We start from the raw sequence: 20317 nt of genomic DNA, 5'->3' as shown, positions 1-20317 counted from the left end.
GTGGATCAGAAAACCAGTCCCTATCTGGTGTGACCACCATTTGTCTCAAGCAGTGCGACACATCTCCTTCGCATAGAGTTGATCAGGCTGTTGATTGTGGTCTGTAGAATGTTGTCCCACTCCTCTTCAATGGCTGTGCGAAGTTGCTGGATATTGGTGGGAACTGGAACACGCTGTCGTACATGTCGATCCAGAGCATCCCAAACATGTTCAATGGGTGACATGTCTGGTGAGTATGCAGGCCATGGAACAATTGGGCCGTTTTCAGCTTCCGGGAATTGTGTACAGATCCTTGCGACGTGGGGCCGTGCATTATGATGCTGAAACATGAGGTGATGGCGGCCGGATGAATGGCATGACAATGGGCCTCAGGATCTCGTCATGGTATCTCTGTGCATTCAAATTGTCATTGACAAAATGCAATTGTGTTTGTTGACCAAGCTTACGCCTGCCCATACCATAATCCCCTCGCCACCATGGGGCACTCTGTTCACAACATTGACATCAGCAAAACGCTCACTCACACGATGCCATACACATGGTCTGCGGTTGTGAGGTCGGTTCGACGTACTGCCAAATTCTCTAAAACAACGTTGGAGGTGGCTTATGGTAGAGAACATCTGGCAACAGCTCTGGTTGACATTCCTGCAGTCAGTATGCCAATTGCTCGCTCCCTCAAAACTTGAGACATCTGTGGAATTGTGTTATGTGACAAACTGCACATTTTGGCTTTGCCTTTTATTGTCCTCAGCGCAAGGGCCACCTGGGTAATGATCATACTGTTGAGTCAGCTTTTTGATATGCCACACCTGTTAGGTGGATGGGTTATCTTGGCAAAGGAGAAATGCTCATTAACAGGGATGGAAACTAATTTGTACACAAAATTTGAGAGAAATATGCTTTTTGTGTGAATGGAACATTTCATGGATCTTTTATTTCAGCTCATGAAACATGGGACCAACATTTTACATGTTGCTTTTATATTTTTGTTCCGTGTATTTAGAGGTCTTATGGCTTGGGGGTAAAAACTGTTCAGGATCCTGTTGCTTCCAGACTTGGTGCATTGGTACCGCTTGCAGTGCAGTAGCAGAGAGAACAGTCTATGACTTGGGTGGCTGGAGTCTTGGAGAATTTTTGGGGCCTTCCTCTGACACCACCTGCTATAGAGGTCCTTGAAGCCCCCTCCTGCTGTTCAGAGACTGGCATTTTCTACAAGAAATCTGCCTCCAGAAATAAAAGCTTCTCCCAAGTGGGTGTGACACCTACTCCCGTTGCCTGCTGCAGTGCTGCTTGGATTCCACCTGGCGATCTGTTCACCATCTGCCCTGGTTGTCTCCCCCTGTCTGGTACAAGAGGAGACATGGCGCTAGATGTGTATCCAGTTAAATAGAAACTACAGTGGCAATGTCATTTATTGTAGCTGGGGATTTTCTCTCTATTTGTTACACAGACTTTTGGCCTCCCATCCTATTCTAACCACCTCTCGCCGGCTTTGTATTCATGTTACCTGTTGAAATTGCTGTACAATATGATCTTGTTGCCATCTGATGCACATTCAGATGTCATAAATCAGCACTGCAGAGCTCTCCCTGTCCTCTGCCGTGTCCTAATTGTATTACTGTTGATGATATCTGGAAATGTGCTTGTACACCCTGGCCCATCTACTGTTGCTAGCCCCAATTCTGACTTGTGCTCTGATATCTGCTTCACTGATTTCTGCTCTCGAAAAAGCCTGGGTTTTCTGCGTGTTACACTAGAAGCTTATTACCTAAAATGGATCAATTGAAAGTGTGGGATCACAGCTCCAATCCAGATGTGTTGGTCATTACTGAGACGTGGTTAAGGAAAAGTGTTTTGAATACTGATGTTAACCTTTATGGTTATAACCTTTTTCGGCAAGACAGATCTTCTTAAAAAGGTGAGGGAGATGCAATCTTTACCAAGGATCACCTTTAGTGCCTGGTTTATCTCCACCAAGTCTGTCCCTGAACAATTTGATTTGATGGTTTTAAGTATTAAACTTTCAAATAGCTCTTTGTTGACTGTTGCTGGATGCTATCGTCCTCCATCAGCACTGGTCTGTACCCTACCTGCCCTAAGCTCTCTCCTGACCCCTTACACTAAGTCTGAATTTGTCCTGCTAGGTGACCTAAACTGGGACATGCTTATTAAACCGGATGACCAAGTCCTAAAGCAATGGGATTCCCTAAATCTTTATCAGATTATTACCAATCCCACAAGGTATGACTCCAAACACCCAGAAAAGGCTAATCTTCTTGATGTTATCCTCACAAATAATCATGATAGGTATCAGTCTGGTGTTTTCTGTAATGACCTTAGTGATCACTTTTTTACAGCCTGTGTTCGTTATGGCTGCTCAGTGAAATTACTTGTCCTGATTTGTCATAGACGCTTGCTAAACAACTTTAATGAGCAAGCCTTCCTTCATGAACTGGCCTCTGTAAAATGGTATAGAATCAGGTTGATCCCCTCTGTCGAAGACACTTGGACCTTCGTTTTTGATATTTTCAGTGGTATTGTTAACAAACACGCCCCCATAAAGAAAATGAGAATTAAAAACAGGTTCAGCCCCTGGTATTACCGTGATCTTGCAGAGTTACTCCACCTCAAGAATTGCATTTGGTGAATGGCTCAGCACACGCATAGTCAGGCTGACTGGCTCTTGTTCAGGCAAATGAGAAATAAGTGCATTCAGGCTATCTGGAAGGCCAAAGTTAGTTACTTTAAGGAGAGGTTTTCTCTCTGTGGGTAAAACCCCAAGAAGTTCTGAAAAACGGTAAAAGACCTGGAGAATAAACCCTCCTCCTCACAGCTGCCCATGTCCCTTAAAGTTGATGATGTGGTTGTTACTGACAAGAAGCACATGGCTGAGCTCTTTAATCACCACTTCATTAAGTCAGGATTCCTATTTGACTCAGCCATGCCTCCTTGCCCGTCCAACATAAAACCCTCCTATGCCTCACTCCCAGTAATGTTTGTACCATATTGTATGCTGCTACCATGTTGTTGTCATGTTGTGTTGCTACCATGTTGTCTTGGGTCTCTCTGTATGTAGTGTTGTCTCTCTTGTCGGGATGTGTGTTTTGTTTTATATTTATATTTATATGTTTTAAAAAAAATCCCAGCCCCGTCCCCGCAGGAGGCCTTTTGCCTTTTGGTAGACTGTCATTGTAAATAAGAATTTCTTCTTAACTGACTTGCCTAGTTAAATTAAGGTTAATTAAAATGAATTCAATTCTTGCTGACTTTGAGGGAGAGGTTGTTGTCCTGGCATCACACTGCCAGGTCTCTGATCTCTCAACGTGTTCTCCAGTCTCATAAAGCATTTTAGAAAAAAGGCTACTTGTTATTACTTGTTAAACAAAATCTATTTCTCTGAGAAATTGTATTAGTATAAAATAATTTAAAAACATTGAGCACACAATATAGCTCAGTATTTGTATTATTTATTTTATTCAGACTTTTTTGCTGATCTTTATCAAGGGTGCCAATAATTATGGACCATGGACTATGTCTGCCTAGAGTATGTGCATTTTCTTAAATAACAGAAACAGAGCATGAGGGGAAAGTTGATCGACAGAAAAATTAATACCCTGAAAGTGTTTATCAATCTATTTTATCAAATGCTGTTTTTTCTATATCTTTAGTTCAGCTGAAAATAATCGTGGCAGTATCCTCGGACAAGATCACACTATCACATGTTGATGGTTTCACTTTCAGCCCTAATAATGAAACTACTCACATATTGGATTACAAGGATGAGAACACAGGGGAGTTTGTATGCAAGAAAGACGGAGGGGAAGATCGCAAAATCTATGTGAAATGTCGGAGTAAGTACAGTACTGCCCCTTCCCTCAATGTACAATGATATGGCACAAGAATATAAGAAGTCAATATTCGTGTGTGTGTATGCCATTATAATACACGTCATTATAATGTACATGTGTGTATGGGATTGTGCGTGCGACTGAGTGCGTGCTTGCGTGTATTGTGTGAATGTGTGGCGTGTTTGTGTGTGTTCCCAGCCTGTGATAAATGCATTAAGCTGGATACAGCTACGGCTGTAGGGATGGTTGTGGGAGCCCTGGTGTCCACTGCCTGATTGGAGTAGCTGTTTACTGCATCGCCTCTTAGCCCAAAGCAACACTAACCGCCGGCAGTGTTATCAGTACACAGAAAAGTGAGTGCCCAGACAAAAGAGAAAAAACATAGGAGTATGTCACTTGAATTTGAATGGTACCTGACGAGCCCCTACCCACTTTGTTTTCTTTGTATATTGTGCATTGAATTTTGAATACTCAGAAGTGAACACTTCTGATTGAGCTATTCTTAAAAAGGAAATGTTTTACAGTAAACACACAAAAATAATACACATGAAGACCATAATCAATAATGTAAAGCAATATTTAATTTCTCTCTTTCATCCCTAGCACCTAGCAAAATGGGCTCATCCACAATGAGGCCAGTGTCAACAAAATAACTTGTAAACAAAACAACTTGTCCACAATGAGGTCAGTGTAAACAAAACAACTTGTCCACAATGAGGTCAGTGTAAATAAAACAACTTGTCCACAATGAGGTCAGTGTAAACAAAACAACTTGTCCACAATGAGGTCAGTCTAAACAAAACAACGTGTCCACAATGAGGTCAGTCTAAACAAAACAACTTGTAAACAAAACAACTTGTCCACAATGAGGTCAGTGTAAACAAAATAACTTGTCCACAATGAGGTCAGTGTAAACAAAATAACTTGTCCACAATGAGGTCAGTGTAAACAAAACAACTTGTCCACAATGAGGTCAGTCTAAACAAAACAACGTGTCCACAATGAGGTCAGTCTAAACAAAACAACTTGTAAACAAAACAACTTGTCCACAATGAGGTCAGTGTAAACAAAATAACTTGTCCACAATGAGGTCAGTGTAAACAAAATAACTTGTCCACAATGAGGTCAGTGTAAACAAAACAACTTGTCCACAATGAGGTCAGTGTAAAAAAAATTACTTGTCCACAATGAGGTCAGTGTAAACAAAATAACTTGTCCACAATGAGGTCAGTGTAAACAAAATAACTTGTCCACAATGAGGTCAGTGTAAACAAAATAACTTGTCCACAATGAGGTCAGTGTAAACAAAACAACTTGTCCACAATGAGGTCAGTGTAAATAAAACAACTTGTCCACAATGAGGTCAGTGTAAACAAAACAACTTGTCCACAATGAGGTCAGTGTAAACAAAACAACTTGTCCACAATGAGGTCAGTGTAAACAAAATAACTTGTCCACAATGAGGTCAGTGTAAATAAAACAACTTGTCCACAATGCGGTCAGTGTAAACAAAATAACTTGTCCACAATGAGGTCAGTGTAAACAAAATAACTTGTCCACAATGAGGTCAGTGTAAACAAAATAACTTGTCCACAATGAGGTCAGTCTAAACAAAACAACTTGTAAACAAAACAACTTGTCCACAATGAGGTCAGTGTAAACAAAACAACTTGTCCACAATGAGGTCAGTGTAAACAAAATAACTTGTCCACAATGAGGTCAGTGTAAACAAAACAACTTGTCCACAATGCGGTCAGTGTAAACAAAATAACTTGTCCACAATGAGGTCAGTGTAAACAAAATAACTTGTCCACAATGAGGTCAGTGTAAACAAAATAACTTGTCCACAATGAGGTCAGTGTAAACAAAACAACTTGTCCACAATGAGGTCAGTGTAAACAAAATAACTTGTCCACAATGAAGTCAGTGTAAACAAAACAACTTGTCCACAATGAGGTCAGTGTAAACAAAAGTTATAGAGTTATAGCCATCGATTGATCCATTTGTGTCTGACGGTCTGTCTCTTTTCTTTCTTTTTTTCTTTCTTTCTTACGGACAGATCTGAATAAAGCACTCTGCCGGAAAGCAGATGAAAAGAATAATAAAATGTGCTCAGTGCTACATTACTTTTACCACCCCTCAGAATAATAGTTGTAAAGCATTGAGAAATCAGGTCTACAATGTCCATGACAAGTCTCTCAACTGTCAATTTGATGTACAGAACCATTGACTGTACAAGTTAACGCCATTCGGATGTTCGATGTACAGAACCATTGACTGTACAAGTTAACGCCATTCGGATGTTCGATGTACAGAACCATTGACTGTACAAGTTAACGCCATTCGGATGTTCGATGTACAGAACCATTGACTGTACAAGTTAACGCCATTCGGATGTTCGATGTACAGAACCATTGACTGTACACGTTAACGCCATTTGGATGTTCGATGTACGTACATTGCCTGTTTGCTCAGTTGCTTTTGTTAAGTTTGCGCTACTGTGTTGCATGAACTAAGATTTCCTTCTGGAACATATATTTTATTTGTCCAACTTTACACATTTGTTGATTTCTATTTATTTATGTATATTGTAGAGAAATTGTTTATGGACATACATACATTTTCCACCTATTTAAAAAAAAAAACATTTTAGGCTGTTTTGTTATTCCATGTAGTAACATCATTTTTGATTTGCTTATATAATCCAAGCATGTACTTTTTTTCAACCTGTGTACAGATAATGTTTGAAGAATGAAGGTGTACGATGTTTTGTTATAAACTCCAAAGGTCTCGCTCATCACTGTATCCTCGATTTGAGAGGGAGCTGGCCTTTCTTAGGTCTTTGGAGACATAGTCATTGGTACGTCTTCATCGATAAGGCCATACTGAGACAGCTTCCCTTTTGCCTGTGTACCTACATTGTCCAGCAGACAAATGACAATTATCAGCTCCGCTCACAGGACGGTATCTTGTTGACTGTGCCCGTACAGAGCTGGGTAAAAAAGCATTCTATTTCTCTGGCCCTTCCACTTGCTACAAGCTACAGCAGGACAGGAAATTGCAGGAGCTCGTGTTTTTGAATTAGTTTAAAGTTAAGGTCAAATCTATGGTGGACAATAAAGTGAGTGGCTGTCAATGTTTTGACTCCTAGATGCAACACACCTCACCAATTAATTGAAATTGTAGTGCTTTGTGTTTTATGTTGTAATTATGTCTGAAAAAACTATTTTGGCCAGGTCTCTTGGAAAATCGTTTTTTTAATCTCAATGAGACTAACCTGGTGAAATAAAACCAAATAGAATAAATAAATAATGAAATGGAAAGTAGGTCACAAAATAACGACTGCAATTGTAACAAATCATTTACTTTTATATGTTCCCTGATTGTGTTCTGTTATTTCTGGTTTCGTCCTACGTTTTAGCAGATCACCAAGTGAGTCAAAGTAATTTTGTTCTATCAGACTTTCCACATAGAGCAACTTTAGTGGAGGGTTTGCTCTACAGGAAGCCCGAATGTGTCAGATATTCTAATGGAACAGAGCGGATGATATATGCACTGCTTTTCGAGTGTAGTTATGGGGGTTTACTGCTGCTAGTCTACAAAGTGCGGTTTCCTAACGGTGCTTCGAGAGGAGATCAAACGGAAGAGCTCAAACAACACAGAGCTCACAATGTACACAACCAACCCCCACACATACAAGCTCACATCACCCCCTCACATACACACACACACACACACACACACACACACACACACACACACACACACACACACACACACACACACACACACACACACACACACACACACACACACACACACACACACACACACACACACAAACCAATCAACCAAACTTGCAAACATACACATTTATCAAAATACACTCAAATTTCCAAAAAGAACCACTGGTGGTTCTGGTATGGTATCTGTTAGATCAGGTCTAACAGATACCATTCACTTCAGTGTTCCAGGTGTGCACGCTCCATGTTCATGGTCTTCACTCTGGACCATAATTAGATGAATCAGCTGTGTAAGTGCAGGGCCGGATTGATCTCCAGTATCTAGTCACTCATTGATACAAAACTGTGGGAAACAACTATAGACCAACACCTGAATGTTGTAAGAAGGGCTTTACTCTTGTCAAAAGAGAGAAAAAAATACATCAAATAGACATGATTTCCACTTCATTCTAGCTATAGAAAGTTTGAGTAAGGCAAAAAAATACATTTTCTTTCCACTGATGCGGGTAAGTAAAGTCTGCCTACAGTCATATAGGAAATGTTTCCGGTGAGATCATCTATTTCTCTGGCCCTTCCACTTGCTACAAGCTACAGCAGGACAGGAAATTGCAGGAGCTCGTGTTTTTGAATTAGTTTAAAGTTAAGGTCAAATCTATGGTGGACAATAAAGTGAGTGGCTGTCAATGTTTTGACTCCTAGATGCAACACACCTCACCAATTAATTGAAATTGTAGTGCTTTGTGTTTTATGTTGTAATTATGTCTGAAAAAACTATTTTGGCCAGGTCTCTTGGAAAATCGTTTTTTTAATCTCAATGAGACTAACCTGGTGAAATAAAACCAAATAGAATAAATAAATAATGAAATGGAAAGTAGGTCACAAAATAACGACTGCAATTGTAACAAATCATTTACTTTTATATGTTCCCTGATTGTGTTCTGTTATTTCTGGTTTCGTCCTACGTTTTAGCAGATCACCAAGTGAGTCAAAGTAATTTTGTTCTATCAGACTTTCCACATAGAGCAACTTTAGTGGAGGGTTTGCTCTACAGGAAGCCCGAATGTGTCAGATATTCTAATGGAACAGAGCGGATGATATATGCACTGCTTTTCGAGTGTAGTTATGGGGGTTTACTGCTGCTAGTCTACAAAGTGCGGTTTCCTAACGGTGCTTCGAGAGGAGATCAAACGGAAGAGCTCAAACAACACAGAGCTCACAATGTACACAACCAACCCCCACACATACAAGCTCACATCACCCCCTCACATACACACACACACACACACACACACACACACACACACACACACACACACACACACACACACACACACACACACACACACACACACACACACACACACACACACACACACACACACACACACACACACATACACAAACCAATCAACCAAACTTGCAAACATACACATTTATCAAAATACACTCAAATTTCCAAAAAGAACCACTGGTGGTTCTGGTATGGTATCTGTTAGATCAGGTCTAACAGATACCATTCACTTCAGTGTTCCAGGTGTGCACGCTCCATGTTCATGGTCTTCACTCTGGACCATAATTAGATGAATCAGCTGTGTAAGTGCAGGGCCGGATTGATCTCCAGTATCTAGTCACTCATTGATACAAAACTGTGGGAAACAACTATAGACCAACACCTGAATGTTGTAAGAAGGGCTTTACTCTTGTCAAAAGAGAGAAAAAAATACATCAAATAGACATGATTTCCACTTCATTCTAGCTATAGAAAGTTTGAGTAAGGCAAAAAAATACATTTTCTTTCCACTGATGCGGGTAAGTAAAGTCTGCCTACAGTCATATAGGAAATGTTTCCGGTGAGATCATCATGATTAGCAACAGAGAGACCTGGCCAATCATCCACCATCATTTACTGTAAGCGTAAGGGGTGCAGGCATCTGTGGCTTAGACCATGAGAGCTGACACTGAAGATAGAGAACCACAAACTAGCTAGACTCTTTAGTCGCATTGCACTACACTTCATAAAACAAACATTTCCTTTGTGTCATAATGGCTCACAGTGAAGTAGATAGAATCAATGCAAAATATAACGTACATGTGCTAATACACTAGGTGCACAAAACATTAAGAACACCTGCTCTTTCCATGGCATAGACTGACCAGGTGAATCCAGGTGAAAGCTATGATCCCTTACCGAAGTCACTTGAGTGATCCACTTCAATCAGTGTAGAAGAAGGGAGACAGGTTAAAGAAGGATTTTTAAGCCTTGACATGGATTGAGTCATGAATTGTGTATCTGTGCCATTCAGAGGGTGAATGGTCAAGACAAAATATTGAAGGGCCTTTGAACGGGTAATGGTAACAGGTGCCAGGAGCACCGGTTTGAGTATGTCAAGAACTGTAACTGCTGGGTTTTCCACGCTCAACAGTTTCCTGTGTGTATCAAGAATGGTCCACCACCCTAAGGACATCCCGCCAACTTGACAGAACTGTGGCAAGCATTGGAGTCTACATGGGCCAGCATCCCTGTGGAACTCTTTCAACATCTTGTAGAGTCCAAGCCTCAATGAATTGAAGCTGTTATGAGGGCAAAAGGAGGTGCAACTCAATTTTAGGAAGGCATTCCTAATGTTTTGTACACTCAGTGTATATACAGGCAGCTATAACATTGTGAAGAGGAACAACTTGGCTGGCATCTGCAAACATTAATACCATTTTACAACAGTTGATCAATACAGCTATGCACTTGTTGTTTTCAGTACAGCAAACATCTAAAGTCTTTACAAAGATCTCCCTATCTTTATATCTCTATTTTCCAGAGTTGATCACTATTATCACCAGTTACTACAATTTTAACTGAATCATAATATCACACATTTTATACATCAAGCAAAAGTAAAAAGCAAATTTAAGTCTAAGCTAAGCACTACAGAGCCTTCTCCCCTCCTCTTTGATGGCAGGGTGAGCTGAGGTCTGCTGGTCCGGGGCATCAGAGGGGTCCTAGAGAACAGGTGTGGTCTGGTGAGAGGACAGTCTACCCAGTCCTGTGGGTAGCGTAGATATCTCTGCTGCGGGTTGCCACGCTAAGGGGCTGTCAGGGGGAAAAGAAAGGCTTTAGGTGACTGATGTAGCTGTTTGTTGTTGTTAATTAAGTCAGATTCACAGATCAGTTTAAGTCAGATTTACAGATCAAGATTCACAGATCAGTTTCCATTGCAACACCACTATTTTTCATGCATCTCCACCGGAAGTATTGTGAATAGCTAGGCTAGATCATCTCCCTAAAATACTGACAGACATTAGCTAACCAGAAGATGTGGAATGAAGGATAGGTAGGAGATACGGATGAAATAAAAGCAAAAAATACAGATGGAGAGCTAGACGAGGTAGTGGTAGACAGCCTACCTCATAGTCAGGACTTGGCACCACTGGTGGGCCACGGCCTGCTGAGCGGGAAGTGGCTATGGGGAAAACCAAATATAAGTTAGTATCAATTAATAAATAAACAAAACAAATATTTTATAAATAATCAATTCACTATACTGAACGTTTATAACACATGGTCGATACCCTATGTGTACTATGTCACATGGAATTTAGATTTGTATTATCTCTGAATACTTTGTTGTTGAGTAGTCCTGGGTATGGTCAAATTAAATAGTCAAGAGCTTTCCTTATCACCAAGTGCCACTGTTGGCAGATGGATAATCAGATGGTAACAGCGTTACGTTTTTGGGGTGCAGCAGGTCCAGACTTCTTCCGAGCCCTGAGATACACAATGAGGATGACCCCTCCTGTCACCAGCAGGTCCCCAATGATGGCCCCGGCAACCAGAGTCGGATTCAGCTCATAGCAGTCCTCACACACTGCAACACCAACAACACACAGATAGGCATAGGGGTGGAAATAATGTGTTGAAACGACCGCTCAAATGGGATGGAGAAAAGAGGTTGGGGTGCATTCAGGGAGAGGGAATGATGTGATTTGAAAGGTCCAGTAAGTAGTGTTTGCCAATAAACAGAGATACAGAGATGAGTGCTGAATCTGAGGCTCCGCACACAGTTATACTAAACATAATGATGTCATTAGGACACTTTTACTCACCCTTTCCTTTAAAGTAAAACTGATAGGTTGTTGTTTTTTCAGTATCATACGGATCATTCAGATATTCACAGTGGTAAACTCTTTTCTTGCTTTCATCATAATTCACTTCGTTTTCTATACTTTTGCCCTTGTTCATGTTGTTAGTGTCTTCATACCATTCTCCGTTACCAGGACAGGTCATTGTGACTGTAGTTCTCCAGAATGACACATCTCCTAAATAAAGAAAACACAACGGATGTTTTAACACAGAGGTGACAGACAAACGGCGAGGTGGTCCAATCCAGCCCATGGGTTGTTTGAGTATGAAACTTTATTTTAATAAAGAGTGTTAATGTGTCGGCCTTTGTATAAGACCGCAAACCTGAAAAAACTAATGTTCAAACAACTAGCTTTTATATTATACACTGAGTGTACAAAACATTAAGAACACCTCCCTACTATTGAGTTGCGCCCCCCCCCCCCCCCCCCCTTTTGCCCTCAAAACAGCCTCAATTAATCAGGGCATGGACTCTACAAGGTGTTGAAAGCGTTCCACAGGGATGCTGGCCAATGTTTACTCCAATGCTTCTCACAGCTGTGTCAAGTTCTCTGGATATCGTTTGGGTGCTGGACCATTCTTGATACACACAGGAAACTGTTGAGCATGAAAACCCCAGCAGCATTGCAGTTCTTGCCCCAAACCGGTTCGCCCGGCACCTACTACCGTACCCCGTTCAACGGCACTTACATTTTTGTTCTTGTCCATTCACACTCTAAATGGCACACATACACAATCCATGTCTCACTTGTCTCAAGACTTAAAAATCCTTCTTTAACCTGTCTTCTTCCCTTCAGCTACATTGATTGAAGTGTATTTAACAAGTGACATCAATAAGGGATCATAGGTTTCACCTGGATTCACTTGGTCAGTCTAAGTCTTTGGAAAGAACAGGTATTCATAATGTTTGTACACTCTGTGTATTATATTTCGAAAAATATATGTAAATAAACAGTACGGTATTGTCAATTAAAAATTCAATGTCTGATTAAACACATAATGGTATATTCACCAACACAATAAAAATAGTATGCAAAATTAACTTATCTTAGAGTACATTTTTATACAATTCAGCAATGTTTTGAGTCTGTAATTGATAAGAAAAGAGTCAATGTCGTAGAGTAAAAGACAGGGATTTTTTTTACATTACCTTCACCCTCCACAGTAGTCATGATGAGGAGGAAGACAAGCCCGCCATAAACGCCAGCTCTCTTCATTTTCTCTACTTCTCAGACAGACCTTCGATTATCTTGATTTTCAGCAGTCAAAAACTAAAATTTTAGCTTACTAGGATTGTATCTGAAACAGAACAAAACTTTTTAAGTTATGGCAACTCAACAAAAGTCATCCAAAGAGCTCTCTCGCGCCCTCTCTCTCGTGCTCGCTCTCTCACGCTCTCTCTCTCTTCTCCCCTTTGCAACAGGAAGTGAATGCTTGTATGCAATTGTTATGTGCACTCTAGAAATTAGGGGTTAAAGAAGGGTTCTTCTAAGATCCTCAAAGTTCTTTGAAGAACCTTAGTGTTCTTGGCACTGAATATTGCCCACAAAAGGTTTGTCCAAGAACCCCATAGGAGGTGGGGTTCATCGAGGAACCTCCTTAGGTTGTGGGGGTTCTTGCAGGAACTGAAACTGAAACATTTGGATTTGAATTTGAAAGGACAGCAGGTGCAACTTAAAAATGTTAAGATCTCCTTAATTTAAGGTTTGTCCCTTGTATGATCTAAATTGATATTGTTTTATAATGATACCATCTATCTTTTCATATCTTTCTAAAACAGAAAATGAACACAATTCAATGGATATCAATCAACAAAGAGGTAAGAATATGTCAACTATAAGAATAGGTTGAATGCTAGATGTTTTGGGTGCATATGACTAAACTGCTGACTTTTGTGTCTGTGTCTGCAGGTATACAGATGAGGAGGCATACAAAGGTATGTCAATAGATATTGGTATGTTATGCAGATCATCCTCCTCCCTTACTTCTTCAATGAAAATATCATAGGCCTCTACGTTATGGACAAGGTATGTGCATGAATACCTTTATCAAAACAGTTTTTTTCATTCGTATTTACCACAAAAACCAAAGTAAAAATGGTGTCGTATGCATGTTTTGTTAATCATCTGTATAACTACAATTTCTGGGATTCACAGACTTCACCCTCCCTACACCTCTGATGAATATAACAGGGAACCTGTTCGATCACCATGCACTGCAAAATCATTCGGTCTCTGGATACGGAGAACATCAACATCAACAGGACAAAGGATATACACATTGGACTTGGGGCTCTGCTGGGAGTTTGCCTCATATTTAAAAAACATGTATTCTGCTTTGCCACTAAAATCATAATAAACACTGACAACTAAAATATTGTGTTATTGTTATGCGCATTATAATTATTATTAATAAAATTTGGGAGGGGGGTAGTTCAAAAATGAACCCCAAAAGGTTCTTCAAAAGGTTATTTGAGGATCCATTAAAAGGGGTTCTTTGAAGAACTTAAGGGGTTCCCACTCGGTTTCAATTTGAAGAACCCCTAAAGGATACTCCAGAAACCTTTTATTTTTAGAGTGTGGTTATACTGTAAGCCTATCAAAGATGGTGGATGAATGAAGATGTCTTACTCAGGCAGTTTACCATTGGAGAAAATGGTCAAGTTTCCTGTCTGTGTAAGTAGGCGTTCCCATGTGAGACCAATGGCTCTGGTCTACTTATTGTCTCTACCCGTTCTCCCCACCCGCAGGGGGAAATAAGTAGACCAGAGTGGCGCCGCCCCCAGAGTGGGGTGTCTTGCTTTCTCTACCGCCTCCGGGTCTATACTGAATTAGTTACCCCTACCTATTAGTGCTTTGTTTCCATCCCACATCATTTCTTTTTAAAGAAAATACATAGGCCAGTACCTAAATTATTTTTACAACACCACACACACAATGGTTTTGACTTGTAGATATGACTGAATGATTTTGTCCCGTTGTTTCTTATTGTGTTGCTGTACGCCTATGTGTAGGCCTGTGTTTTGTCTATTACAATAAATTGTTTGAACTAAAGTCTCTCATTTGAAATGAATCATTTGAAAAGCGATGTTTGTGTATATTTGACAGGTTTGGATGAGAGCATCAGTGGTACTTTGTGTGGAACCTTGATGATAAGGACCAGAGAATATAGCTCGTTTGTGCCCCCTGTTATCACAACTTTGAACTGACATAAAGCCAACGGCCACACCAACAAAATTGAGGGAAACTGGCCCCATTGGTTTACAAAGGCTCAATAATAACAAACGTTGGATCAATAGGTCTCGCAACACATAATTATACATAAAGGTTTAAAAGCATATTATTCTTCATAAGCACTAGGCTTAAAAATGCTTTGCAAATTATGTTATAGGCATAAACATACTATAGGGGGATATAAACAGTCATTGGGCCTTTGGTGTTGTGGAAAATATGGCATAACTCTTTGCCTCAGGTATAGACTACAGCATCAACATGTCCTTTTATGAAGCCTTAAAAAAAAAAATACGCTGATGTGTTCACTGTTTACATTTATGTTGGGGGCACCATCTTAGTCTGGATATAAATTTGCCACTGATACATTTTTGTTAAAGTAATGGAATGGCAGTAAAATCTGAAAAGTTTGGTGGATCAACAGGTTGGAAAATAATATAAAAAAATGTTGTCTTCCCCAACTTCAGCATGTGAAAATTAGATAAGAATAGAGTGAAGTTACTCCGCTCGAAAAAGGTGGGAGACCGTCAAAAATGACGAGGGCAGGATCGAGTTGAGTCGTGTCCCACATCGTCTGAGACCGCCAATCAGTGCGGGTAGGCTTGGGGTTTACAGACAGTCTAAACAACAGGTCCAGAAGAGTTCAGCGAGTTTGTAGCATCGAAGTGTCCAGGACATTTTGATTTTATTCAGTGGGTTGGTGGGGACACCACAAGGGTCTAGGCAATTTGGTCGACTCCGGACGGACACCTTTTCCAATGAGCGTAAAGCATTTTTATCTCCTCGTCCTCTTGTCCGGTCTGGCAGCTTCAGGTGAGTGTGCGGAGTTGTTTTGATTTATGCTCTACTAATTTTGAATTAATCCAAACAATGGAAACTAGTCCAATATAATAGTAATTGTGTGTATTATTAATCTCTGGTTATAGTAGTTTAGATCATATGGTTAGGTTATTTCGTGTCAGTAATGTTTCTCCTCCATCCTTCACTCGACACATCATTACGGTGCTATCGTGAGACGTTGAAGTAGCTGTTCTATGCTTTAGAGCACTAAAGTGGTGAAAACATTATGAATACCGGAAGAGTCTCCAACCTGACCCGAGTGTCCGATGTGCGTCAAGGGGAAGTGGGAATTTGGCTCCATGCGTTTCTGCGGTATAGGGTTGGTCGCCTGAGCGTTCCTACGTGATTATAAAATGCAACTTGCCTATAGCCCCTTAATGACTTTACATTATTTTGTCGGTATTGAGGCAAAGACGCATTGTTTTGAAGCTTCATGCAACATAATTACTTTCCTGCTTTTGATCTTGTGTTTATCCGTGCTTGCGTGCTAGCAAATGGTTCCGTGATTCTGACCGCCGGATGGGAAGGTCCACCTGTTTCCCGTGAACAAGCCAAAGGATGTCGCTAGTGTATCATATGAGCTACTATCTTGGCACATACAAAGACCCTCAGTGGATATGTAATAAACAGATGACACTGAAAATAGTACAAATTTTAGGCTATTAAGTTAACATGTATACAATTTAGCATGCTGGACTAATTAAAGTTAATTGACACGTGTTTAGTTTCATGCACTGGTGGGCATCACTGATATTCCTCTGGAGGACAGTATGCCTATTTAACATTGACTTCATCTCTGGAAGTGTCCAACTGTATGCTATCAATGGATTATATGCATAGGTTCAAGCAAAGCACAAACTGCTTAGGTTGACATTGACAGCATGTGCCGAGCAATAACTCCTTCATATTGACAGAGTGCCGGACTAAATGTGCTAATAAAGATAGACAATATTTAGTATTTGTATTTATTATGGATCCCCATTAGCTGCGGCCAAGGCAGCATTTTAAACATTAAAACACATTTTACAACAGATTTCAAAATACATTAAGTGTGTGCTCTCCGGCCACCACTCTACTACTACACACAGTCCAGGTGTACGAGTATGTATAGTGTGTAGGTTATATGTGTTTGTTGTTGGGTGTTTGTACCTGTGTGTGTGACTTTTCACAGTCCTCGTTGTTCCATAAGGTGTATTTTTATCTGTTTAAAAAAAAAAAAGATTCTACTGCTTGCGTGAGTTACTTGATGTGGAATATAGTTCCATTTAGTCATCGCTCTATGTAGTACTGTATGCCTCCCATAGTCTGTTCTGGACTTGTGGACTGTGAAGAGACCTCTGGTGGTATTTTTTCATATATATTTTTTTATTTCACCTTTATTTAACCAGGTAGGCCAGTTGAGAACAAGTTCTCATTTACAGCTGCGATCTGGCCAAGATAAAGCAAAGCAGTGGGACAAAAACAATGACACAGAGTTACACATGGGATAAACAAACGTACAGTCAATAACACAATAGAAAAATGTGTATACAGTGTGTGCAAATGAAGTAAGAAGGTAAGGCAATAAATAGGCCAATAGTGGCAAAGTAATTACAATTTAGCAATTTACACTGGAGGGATATATGTACAGATGAGGATGTGCAAGTAGAAATACTGGTATGCAAAAGAGCAGAAAAATAAATATGGGGATGAGGTAGGTAGTTGGTTGTATGGGCTATTTACAGATAGGCTGTGTACAGCTGCAGCGATCGGTAAGCTGCTCTGACAGCTGACGCTTAAAGTTAGTGAGGGAGATATAAGTCTCCAACTTCAGTGATTGGCTTTGGGGGTGTTGAGGTGTTGGCTTTGGGGATGACCAGTGAATGTTGGCTTTGGGGATGACCAGTGAAATATACCTGCTGGAGCGCATGCTACGGGTGGGTGTTGCTATGGTGACCAGTGAGCTGAGATAAGGCGGAGCTATACCTAGCAAAGACTTATAGATGACACTATAAGTCGCCAGTGGGTTTGGCGATTAGTATGTAGCGAGGACCAGCCAACAAGAGCATACAGGTCGCAGTGGTGGGTAGTACAGTCGTGGCCAGAAGTTTTGAGAATAACACAAATATTAATTTTCACAAAGTTTGCTGCTTCAGTGTCTTTAGATATTTTTCTCAGATGTTACTATGGAATACTGAAGTATAATTACAAGCATTTCATAAGTGTAAAAGGCTTTTATTGACAAATACATGAAGTTGATGCAAAGAGTCAATATTTGCAGTGTTGACCCTTCTTTTTCAAGACCTCTGCAATCCGCCCTGGCATGCCGTCAATTAACTTCTGGGCCACATCCTGACTGATGGCACCCCATTCTTGCATAGTCAATTCTTGGAGTTTGTCAGAATTTGTGGGTTTTTGTTTGTCCACCTGTAACGGTGTTCCTCCTCCTCTTCATACGAAGAGGAGGAGTAGTGATTCGACCAACATGCAGCGGGTTGTGAATACATAATGATACTTTATTAACCAGACGAAACTAAACACACAAAGAACACTTGATAAATTTACAAAACAACAAAACGAAGTAGACAGACCTGAACGAGAGTACTTACATAAAACACGAAGCACGTAGGAACAGGTACAGACTATAACAAACGAACGAACAAACGCTACAGTCCCGTGTGGTGCGCAGACACAGACACGGACGACAATCACCCACAAACAAACAGTGAGAACCTCCTACCTTAATATGACTCTCAATTAGAGGAAAACGCAAAACACCTGCCTCTAATTAAGAGCCATACCAGGCAACCCAAAACCAACATAGAAACAGAAAACATAGACTGCCCACCCAAAACTCACGCCCTGACCATCACACACATACAAAACAACAGAACACAGGTCAGGAACGTGACAGAACCCCCCCCTCAAGGTGCAAACGCCGTGTGCACCAGCACAAAGTCCAGGGGAGGGTCTGGGTGGGCATCTGACCACGGTGGTGGCTCAGGCTCCGGACGCTGTCCCCACACCACCATAGTCACTCCCCGCTTCTGTATCCCCCTCCCAATGACCACCCTCCAACTAAAACCCCCTAAATGAAGGGGCAGCACCGGGATAAGGGGCAGCACCGGGATAAGGGGCGGCAGGTCCTGGCTGAGGGACTCTGGCAGGTCCTGGCTGAGGGACTCTGGCAGGTCCTGGCTGAGGGACTCTGGCAGGTCCTGGCTGAGGGACTCTGGCAGGTCCGGGCTGAGGGACTCTGGCAGGTCCGGGCTGAGGGACTCTGGCAGGTCCGGGCTGAGGGACTCTGGCAGGTCCGGGCTGAGGGACTCTGGCAGGTCCGGGCTGAGTGGCAGCTCATGACTGTAGGGCAGCTCATGACTGTAGGGCAGCTCATGACTGTAGGGCAGCTCATGACTGTAGGGCAGCTCATGACTGTAGGGCAGCTCATGACTGGAGGGCAGCTCATGACTGGAGGGCAGCTCATGACTGAAGGGCAGCTCTGACAGCTCCTGACTGGCTGGCGGCTCTGGCGGCTCCTGACTGGCTGGCGGCTCTGGCGGCTCCTGACTGGCTGGCGGCTCTGGCGGCTCCTGACTGGCTGGCGGCTCTGGCGGCTCCTGACTGGCTGGCGGCTCTGGCGGCTCCTGACTGGCTGGCGGCTCTGGCGGCTCCTGACTGGCTGGCGGCTCTGGCGGCTCCTGACTGGCTGGCGGCTCTGGCGGCTCCTGACTGGCTGGCGGCTCTGGCGGCTCCTGACTGGCTGGCGGCTCTGGCGGCTCCTGACTGGCTGGCGGCTCTGGCGGCTCCTGACTGGCTGGCGGCTCTGGCGGCTCCTGACTGGCTGGCGGCTCTGGCGGCTCCTGACTGGCTGGCGGCTCTGGCGGCTCCTGACTGACGGACAGCTCTGGCGGCTCCTGACTGACGGACGGCTCAGAAGGCTCGTGGCAGACGGACGGCTCAGAAGGCGCCGTGCAGACAGATGGCTCAGACGGCGCCGGGCAGACAGATGGCTCAGACGGCGCCGGGCAGACAGATGGCTCAGACGGCGCCGGGCAGACAGATGGCTCAGACGGCGCCGGGCAGACAGATGGCTCAGACGGCGCCGGGCAGACAGATGGTTTAGACGGCGCCGGGCAGACAGATGGCTCAGACGGCGCCGGGCAGACAGATGGCTCAGACGGCGCCGGGCAGACAGATGGCTCAGACGGCGCCGGGCAGACAGATGGCTCAGACGGAGCTGGGCAGACAGATGGCTCAGACGGAGCTGGGCAGACAGGCAGTGCAGAAGGCGTTGGGCAGACGGCCGACTCTGCCCTGCTGAGGCGCACAGTAGGCCTGGTGCGTGGTGCCGGAACTGGAGGTACCGGGATGACGGCACGCACTTCAAGGCTAGTGCGGGGAGCAGGGACAGGGCACACTGACTTCTCGAAGCGCACTATAGGCCTGGTGCGTGGTACCGGAACTGGAGGTACCGGGCTGAGGGCACGCACCTCCGGGCGAGTGCGGGGAGAAGGAACAGTGCGTACAGGGCTCTGGAGACGC

The 20317-nt window shown here is 42.6% G+C and overlaps 2 protein-coding genes and 1 long non-coding RNA gene across 4 annotated transcripts in view; 2 read left to right on the top strand and 1 right to left on the bottom strand.

The window, feature by feature from the left end:
* Positions 1–9269: 9269 nt before the first annotated feature.
* On the bottom strand, positions 9270–13126 carry LOC129821999 (T-cell surface glycoprotein CD3 epsilon chain-like). The gene is made up of 5 exons (XM_055879813.1): positions 12877–13126; positions 11690–11902; positions 11314–11451; positions 10991–11046; positions 9270–10676 (listed from the first exon to the last, which is right to left on the bottom strand). The coding sequence occupies exons 1-5, from the start codon at positions 12941–12943 to the stop codon at positions 10620–10622; spliced, it is 531 nt and encodes a 176-aa protein (XP_055735788.1). The 5' UTR covers positions 12944–13126; the 3' UTR covers positions 9270–10619.
* Positions 13127–13268: 142 nt separating this feature from the next.
* Positions 13269–14734, top strand: LOC129822000 (uncharacterized). 2 transcript variants are annotated; one of them, XR_008754432.1, is made up of 4 exons: positions 13269–13393; positions 13507–13545; positions 13637–13753; positions 13883–14734. It is a non-coding gene; the product is annotated as an uncharacterized LOC129822000 (long non-coding RNA). The 2 variants fall into 2 exon arrangements; XR_008754431.1 differs by having other exon boundaries at positions 13269–13545.
* A 771-nt stretch (positions 14735–15505) lies between these two features.
* LOC129821998 (myelin protein zero-like protein 2) overlaps positions 15506–20317 on the top strand; it is a 29103-nt gene continuing 24291 nt past the window's right edge. The window contains exon 1 of the mRNA XM_055879812.1: positions 15506–15769. Coding sequence (XP_055735787.1) covers positions 15715–15769 — 55 coding nt within the window. The 5' untranslated portion in view covers positions 15506–15714. The remainder of the gene's footprint in view (positions 15770–20317) is intronic.

This window comes from Salvelinus fontinalis, chromosome 24 (assembly GCF_029448725.1).
Source record: "Salvelinus fontinalis isolate EN_2023a chromosome 24, ASM2944872v1, whole genome shotgun sequence".
NCBI lineage: Eukaryota > Metazoa > Chordata > Actinopteri > Salmoniformes > Salmonidae > Salvelinus > Salvelinus fontinalis.
Note: the sequence above shows the minus strand (reverse complement) of the source record. Positions and strands in the feature narration are given on the sequence as shown.

Excerpts from the sequence above, each read along its gene's own strand:
- LOC129821999 (XM_055879813.1), bottom strand. The coding sequence starts at position 12,943 with ATGAAGAGAGCTGGCGTTTATGGCGGGCTTGTCTTCCTCCTCATCATG. Across the intron at positions 11,047-11,313 it reads ACCTGCTGCACCCCAAAAAC|CCACTTCCCGCTCAGCAGGC; the intron begins GTAACGCTGTTA and ends TTTTCCCCATAG. Across the intron at positions 10,677-10,990 it reads TGCCAAGTCCTGACTATGAG|CCCCTTAGCGTGGCAACCCG; the intron begins GTAGGCTGTCTA and ends TCCCCCTGACAG.